Source organism: Bombus pascuorum, chromosome 10, assembly GCF_905332965.1.
Source record: "Bombus pascuorum chromosome 10, iyBomPasc1.1, whole genome shotgun sequence".
Taxonomy (NCBI): domain Eukaryota; kingdom Metazoa; phylum Arthropoda; class Insecta; order Hymenoptera; family Apidae; genus Bombus; species Bombus pascuorum.
In genome coordinates, this window is record NC_083497.1 from 4,527,462 (window position 1) to 4,536,049 (window position 8,588).

General features: G+C 38.1%; 1 protein-coding gene across 4 annotated transcripts in view; it reads left to right on the forward strand.

Moving 5' to 3' along the window:
• The window catches only part of LOC132911214 (POU domain, class 6, transcription factor 1), a 211,163-nt gene that overhangs the window by 197,638 nt on the left and 4,937 nt on the right, over positions 1 to 8,588 (forward strand). For all 4 annotated transcript variants that reach the window (XM_060967661.1, XM_060967658.1, XM_060967660.1 and 1 more), the window contains 2 exons: positions 621 to 704; positions 8,401 to 8,537. In XM_060967661.1, the coding sequence (XP_060823644.1) occupies positions 621 to 704; positions 8,401 to 8,537 (221 nt within the window). The remainder of the gene's footprint in view (positions 1 to 620; positions 705 to 8,400; positions 8,538 to 8,588) is intronic.

Here is an 8,588-nt window from a genome sequence, read left to right on the forward strand (position 1 = left end):
AAAAGTAAAATATGAAATGCGAAAGGAGCACTTCTGAAAGTTAACGATTTCTTCGAGCCAGGGCATTGGCAAACTTGGGCATGATGTCGCCAACGCGTAAGAACACGTTCAAGAAATCGCGGAGATCGACGTCCGTCGACGAGAGTGTGTTCCTTTTTAGACGATCTTCGTCTTCATATTTTTTTTTTTTTTAATTTTTTTGATACTTGTTCTAAATTAATTATCTCGATCTTCACAATAATGAACTTGATTTACGCTCGTCGCAGAAGAACACTAGCTCTCGAAGCGCGTTGGCAACATCATACACGGCATCACCAGAACCTTTAAGCATGCACGCATTGTCAATGTCCTGTTTTTGAGTCAATGCATGCCTTTTAGTGCTCCTTTAGTCGAACAAAGACGCAAAGAATTTCTATCAATTCAATTCTATACCTTTTCATTCGAACATGATTACGCGAAGTGTTTTAATTGATAATATTTGTGACTTGTATTTCTAAATGATCGAATAGCGTGTCTTTACGTCTTTGGTGTGGAAAGTGCGATTTCTTCCTTCACGAGTTTTCATCTTATATAAGATACGAGATCACAGAACGAGAATCATAACTTATTGTTGGCTCTAGATTCGAAAAGTTGGACATCACGCCAAAGAGCGCGCAGAAGATAAAACCGGTCCTTGAAAGGTGGATGAAAGAGGCTGAAGAGAGGTGAGTATATTTCTGGAATGTCATTTTACAATTTCAATTCATTTTGTAGATTTGTAATGATGTAGGAAAAAGTAAAGATGTGGCACTATAATCTTACCTCCGAAAAAATCTTCCCCGAACGTATTGATAAACTTTAATTCGACGAAGATTAAATTTAATCAAATTCAAAAATATTTATCGAGACACATTTCACAGAACACGTCTTAAATTTTCTAATTTCTTCAAATTTCGTAACATCTAAATACCTTAGGTATTCAAACTGAGATCTTAAATTCGTTAACATTCTAAATTTCTCAATATGAAAAGACCTTAAGTATACAAATTAAAAATCCATGTCCAAATCCTGGTTGAACATTTCTCCCTCTCAAGCTCGATTATTGTCAAGTGCAATACTACACCAAGTTCTCGTCTCCTTCAAGAACAAAGCTTCATTTCTTATCGAATGCCTTAAATTTTCCAAACGTTTTTTTTCTTCTAAATTTCCCGATATCAACGGTACTGAAACTGAAATCTTAAAACTCTCCAGCAAAGCATTCTCAAGTTAAGCACAATGCCAAATACATATTCAACTCTCTTTTGAAGAACCGAAACTTCTTCTTTTATTGATTGAAAAAAATTAATGATGCTCAGAATCACCTTCAATTTCGTGAAGATCGTCCGATCACGTACAAAATTGCCGTTTTAACGACGTATATCGTGGCTCATGATTATCCAACGACCGTCCAACAGGATCTCAAGCAGTGTCCAAGAGCGTGTGAATGCGTGCGTGCTAATTGGTAATTCGCTAATTGAATCCACCTGATTAATTGCAGATCCGCGTCTAATAAATACGCGGAATGTTAATTAGAATGGGGGAAACCGTTAGCGGGACCGTGCTCTCCGCGCTGCTACAGGTACCGCCGGTTTCATTCGTGTCGCGAAAGAAGTCGCCTATCGGCTTCCTCCTTCGAGGTATCGGTTTTACCGCGTGCACCGACGTGCCTACACACCGACATCCCACGATTTTCTGCGAACCCTGTATCAGGATCTGTAATTAGCGAAATTTAAAGTTTAATTCATCGTTCGACCGTGTCCGACCGATACAACCGGCCTCATAACGAACGATACGCGGTACGCCGACTTATTTCCATTGCCGTGGATATTCTTGCAAAATTTTCATGGTTTATTGTTGCTTTTGATTTTATGCAGATTAATTTTGTAATATAGGAAATTTGCTTCGATAGGAGTAAATTGAAATGAAGTATCGAGTTTTGCATTATGTCGCGTAGGGATATTTCGGATTTGGAATGTCACGAATAGTATTTGTGGGTTTTTGTGAAAAGAAATGTTGTTTAAATATTTAGATGACTGTCCTTTTGTTAGATTTCCTTGCATTCGAAAAGTGTGTATCAATAGTCCGTAGTAACTTTCCCAAGAAGCTTAAGAATCATTAAGCAACTAGGGTTATATTCTGATCCTAAAAAATTTCTACGTGTAGCATTTAGAATCTTCCTGTAGCTTAAAAGCTAAAATCATAGAGCTCCAATCTAATTCAAATACAGTCCAAACCTTAAAAAATTTCGAAACTCTGAAAGCTGATTTCACAAGTCTTTATTAATGAGTGGCAATGTCTAAAAAAACATTCATCTTCTCACATGATGTGTATTTTAAATCATCGACTTAAAAAATCATAATTCGCGAATATTCGTAACAAAATATCCTATCTAATCTTTAAATTGACGTTCATATTCCCACGATACAGAATGGTTGTTTAACAAATATCACAATCTAAGAGTATCAATCAATCGAATTTCACGAGTCGGTGACGCCTAACACACGGTTTATGGTTTCGATTTCACCGCGATGCCATTTTATTATCGGTAAAAGTGCGGAGAGTATATATACGTGTGTTATATGCAAAAAGATATATATAAACACGTGCAAATACAACAGACGTGTTATAAAATACACATGTACGTATATGTATTTATATATGTAGGGTAGCGTATCGAGGTACGCAGCATGTATCTCGACCGTGAACCGGATGATTCGATGACAGGAGCACGCGGTCATTTCTCTTTTCGCGGCCGAGCCGGCAACAATGACCCATTCCGCATTCCCGCGGCGTAACATCAACAGATTTTCCCAAAACGAACAAAATGATTTGTTGACTATGCATTAACACCTTTGCACGGCGATACAGCGAATCATCCCCGGCGTTATTGGCCCGGAACCGTTTTCCCGTTTAATGATTCGTTCCTTGATTACTCGTTCGTTCCAAACGAAAAGCGAAAGTCCTCTCATTTTCTCTTTTCCGTCGCGTCATTTCGTTACTCCAGGTAGAACGTGATACGTTGAATTATCAGACGAGGTGTTCATTCTAAGAAAAAATGTGAGAATCTGTGTCCTATAAATCATTTTCGATTGAATCAAGTCTTTTTTTTTTTCTCGTTGGAAAAATATTTCTTTTGTTCGACGAACATGATGGACAATTGTTGAACGTGTGATTATTTTTATCTTAATTTCGTTGTAAAATTTTTCTTAAACATGTTAAAAGCACTTATTTATTGGAAAAGAAGTGAAATCGAAGCATAAAAGTTCGATGACTATAATAAAATCGTAAAGAAGACGATGGTGCGTTTCGAAGAAAATATTCGCATTAGAACAAATAAATAAATATACGAATAAAGAATAAATTTTCATTTCTAACAAAATAGAATGTCTTAATTTTCTACAAACCTTAAATTCAACAACTGTTCCAAAATTGTTAGAAATTCGAAAGGCTCTAGAAACCAAATACTTGTCAAAGTATCCTTCTGTTAAATATTTTTAAATATCCTACATAATTAAATCATTCTTCCGCAGAGTCATACATCCAATTATGATCATCGCGAATCCCTAATAAACCAGACCAAAAAATATTCAATTACCACTAGATTTCAAAGGAACTGAGTTCGAAACCGAGCATAGAGCTGGACGTGGAAGGATTACGAGCCTGCGGATCCGTCAGCCGGTTAACACAGCCGACTATTATCCAACCGATTCGATGACGGTTTAAGCACGGTCATTTCTCTTTTCGCTCGCGCACCAACCGAGCAACAATGACCCATCCTGCATTCTCGCGGCATAGAAGTAAGCGCGACCGTGCCGGCCGCGTCCGGGAAAAATGAAAGCGGCTAGTTTATGCGGTGCACGTGCACGATTTATCTGCCGAGTAATTAAACTGTGGACTAATTAAAATCAGGTTTCTGATGTACCCCTCCCTTCGCAGCTCTCTGCCCCACCAAGCTCTTACCCACGATTCCTGTCGTTTCTTCTCCACCTCCTTTTACTGCCTCTTTCTCGTTCCCTCTTTCACTCTTCTGATTCTCTTCCTTATTCTACTTAGAATTTCTACACGGTCGCGTAAACGCTAACACTCGCCAATCCATGGTACACCCACGCCACAATCTCTCTCCTTTTTCGTTTATTTCTTCGTCTATTACGCAGTTTGCTTATATTTTCTCTTTCCTTCTAGATTTCCAATGGCTCCAGGTGCTTCCATAATCTCTCAAATGTTATTTCTTTCCATTTCTCGCCTTTACAAGTCTCTGATTTTTATCTTTTTCCAAAGTTCGGTGAATATGTAGACGCACTAACTCACAAAAGTATACATGAACACTTACTATAAATTTTTATGTCCATATTATACGTGTTATATAAAATATTTCGAAATTTCATTCGCACTGTAACGAGCCAGGACTGTTACGATTATGTTGTGCAAATTTTAAATCAGTCTGAAAATGTATATAGAAGTTACAAGATATTTATTACAAATATTAATAGAAAACTTTTATGTCCAAGTCGTATGTGTCACGTCAAAGATTTTGAAATTTCATTCGCACTGTAATGAGACATGTCGAGCAAATTTAAATTCAATCTGGATATGTATATAGAATTCACAACACATTGATTGCAAAAATGCAATAAATAAATGTTAGTATACAGTATTTGGTCATCTCAAGCACATAATAAATTTAAGCACATAAGACAATTTAAATATTTGTGTGCCCCTATACAGTTGTACTAAATATTTTATAACTCCTATGTGTCTTATTCGGATTTGTTTCAAACTTTACCAATAGTATTACCGTGATAGTTAAGCCTCGTTACAGTGCTAATAAAATTCTAAAGTCTCGTATAACGCATATAATATATTCATAAAAGGTTTCCACAAGTGTTTGAACACTTTCGTGAGCTACTGTATGTATACCTCTCGGCAAGATTTAAGCTTGTTTAATGCCAGCCGGTAAGGAGTTTCTAATAAATATTCGATTAGCTGATTTATTCCAACGATCCAGCGGACGGATTTAGAGGAGACAAGAATCAAACCTCCCCGCTGACTAAGCACGTTTTCAACGTTTGTCTGATAGCACGTACTTGGTCGTGATTCATATTTCAAAAAGAGAAAAGAAAAGAGACGATGTGGTGCGTATTGTCTTGGACGCGACACGTCGGCTCGGTGTTAGAGGCTCCTTTCATTCTTTTTCCTCTTCTCCTCGACGACGACGTTTAATTCTCGCTTCCTCTTGCTTATTCTCTCGCCCTCGCGGATTAAACCTCGCCACCGCGCTTTATCCCTGTCCTTGTTTCTCCTCCGTCTACGTATCTACCTCGTTTCCCCTCTTTCTCTCTTCATTTGGCTTCTCACCTATGAGGGAATACGTGCTCGGGCTAACCCTCGACGCCGGTTTGATTCCACGTTTTCCCTTTCTCCCTCTTTTTCTCTCGCTCTCTTTATCCAACCCTCGTCACTCGTCCCGGCGAGTTTCCTCTCTTCTTCAGTCAGCTTTTCTCGCCTGCAATACACACGCGCGATAATAACGTTTCCTTTGGAGGCGGAAGGGTTTATTAAGATTATTGAAAGCGGTGGTAAATTGGCGCAAGAGAAGCAATTACGATATTTGTGACCGCTTTGAAGCGGTCGCCTTTTAATTTGTGTCGCGTGTCTTCAGTTATTGAAAGCTTTGTGCTCCTCTTTTTCTCCTCTCTTTTTCTCTCTTTCCGTTTCTTTCCTTATTCAACTAGCTTTTAATAAGTGCTCGGAACTCGAGCTTGCATTTTAGTCGGCCGTAATGTCGGCAATTGCTTTGATAAACGATTAAAACAATATTCATAATAATACCTACCGTTTATAATTCGAAGACCACCTTGGAAGATATCTTATCGCTGTTGCATTTTTAATTGCTCCCTTCGACCGTACCCTTTAAACTCTTCGAGCGTCGACATTTTTTTAATGGCTGAATTCACATTTCGACGAATGCTTCGAAGTTACAAACTCCATCAGCCTTTTACACCAATGACTCAAATATAATTAATAAACTGGTGCGCCACTAAAATAAAGCTCTTTTGTAGGAAAAATGTAATTACCGTATGGTTAATTTTAATCACATACCTTTGGACATTAAACAACGGAGAACGATGGGGTTGGCTTTTTCTGCGAAATTAATAAATTCTACCACTTCTCGTCAATTACTAGGAAACTAATCTGTTACCTATACAATATCCGTTGTAACAACGTTTATACCAGTTTTGAAGATCGCTAAAAATTTTCGTTGAATATTATTTGAGTAAATAACGAGTGTTAATTATCAAGATGCCAGTGTAATTGATTTTTATTTTATTCAGACCATGATATGCCTAAGAACATTGAAATTTCCCCTACATATTTCATATCTCCAACTAGAGGTCGATTCTTCGTATAAAAATGAATAAAAAACCAGATAAATAAAACTACCCGTCATGACTATTTCAATACAATAATAGAATAATTTTCTCTGATACAAATAGATACATAAATATTTAACGATTATCAAAACTTGATGACGTCTATACACAGAAAAAGTAAAAGAAACAAATAAAATGTATAAATAAACAAAAGATCAGGAATGAAACAATGCCATCGAAATACCATCTCTAAATGCATTAATATGTTGTAATTCACTCTTAGAACTCTGACATTATGACAACAAATCTGTAATATATTAATATTTTATCATTTTCAGCAGCTGCGCGTAAAAAATTCGAAATAAAATATCTCGTTATTCCATCAAGCCTACCTCGTCATTATCTAAATGCACCATTAATTTTTCTCCATCGGATTGCCATCTTCAACGCAATAATATTTATATTATATAATCTATTTTTCGAAATCGAAATCGAAAACGAAACGGAATTGTTACAATAAATTTATAACATACTGATATTTTATCATTTTCTCCTGAAACGCGTACAAAATTCGAACTAAAACATTTCCTTATTCCATCGAGTCTACCTCATCACCATCTAAATGCCCCATTAATTTTTCCCTATTAAACAGCGGCGTAGCGTGGACGTATCGCCCCGTACCACCCCTACTCGAATCCCATGGCCGTTCGTCAGCCTCCGTTGAAAACTCAACCCCCTGTCCGAGGGGGGTAGCTGGTTTCGAAGCATCGGTTCTTCGCGCTCGCCGGCTTCTCCATTAGCATATTGTTTTCGCGGATTCGACGAAATATCACCGCGCGATGCTAATGGCTCAGCCTGCACTTTTTTCGGCGGGGCTCGACAGTTGGTCATACGGAGTTAAATTAAAAACATAAATTCCACAGCGGCGTCCACCTACGCCTCTATCCCCCCCCCGTCGGCCAACCCTCTGTGTGTTGTGTGCGTCGGGGACGGCCGACCCTTCATCCTCTTCTCTCCCTCCTTCTCGCTCGCCGTCTCTGTCTTTCTCGCTACATTTCACCCTTTCTCACGCGTTTGGCTCGTTTAGTCGCGATTCCCAGCGGAAGTTCTCCTGTTTACGGTTACGAGGTTTTTTCGAAGCGGCTGCGACGCTTCGATCGCTAATTTCATTTGCGCGACGGCGACGTCGCGATACCCTCGACCGTTCCATTCGTGAAAGTTCGTCGGCTAGGGACGCGGGCCAATCAGTCAAGGGGGATGAATGTCTCGCAAAATGCCCGCTATGTTTCCTCTTCTCTATTTGTCTATTCTTCCACTTTTCCCTATTTATCCTATTTTTTTATTCTCCTTCCTTTTTGGTTTTACTCATTGTTTATTCGAAAAAGTCAGGGAATGGATGAAATTGATTAGTTTAGATTTTCCCAAATTTATCTGGATCTGTGATTTTGTATTCTCTTACATTTCCATGTGTATCAATAATCTCTTTTTTAACATTTGTTTTCTTTTTCTTTTTTTTGAAAAGAAAAGAAGATGATATAGAAATGGATGAAATCGGTTAGTCCAGATCTGTCTGTTCTTGTCTGTTTATGGCGCTTTCGGTTTCACGAGAATCGCTTTGATGCAGAGAAAGTTTGCCGAGTTAACACACGATCAAATCCGCGTGTTTTGTTTTAATATTTGATTAGAACATGATCGAGGTATTTGCACTGGCGCGAAATGAAAATTCAGTTCTCGCAATCAAGTCGGTTTGTCCATAGGGAGCTTCTCCTTCCTGCTTCACTGTTCTTTTTATTGTCTTTTTCAAGACATTATTTAGTTAACATAGCACATCATTGAGATCATGATGTTCATTCCTTGTGACATACATGTTCATTGTGAATTTTATTTTATTTTATTTTCTCATGTGTCTGTTATCAATAGATATATTTTGTAACTTTGATTTGATTTGTTGAAACGTATAACGTTAATGGATTTTATGGAACAGAAATGAGAATAGTGCGTTTGGTTACAGGCACAAGAGCGGGCTACATCAGCTGACAGATTTCATTGGCGTGGAAACGAACAAGAAACGAAAGCGACGAACTTCGTTCACTCCACAGGCTTTGGAACTGCTGAACGCTCACTTCGATAGAAATACTCATCCTAATGGTAAGTTTCTCTGTTTCTTTTGCTAATACATTGTATTCTATGAACGACCAT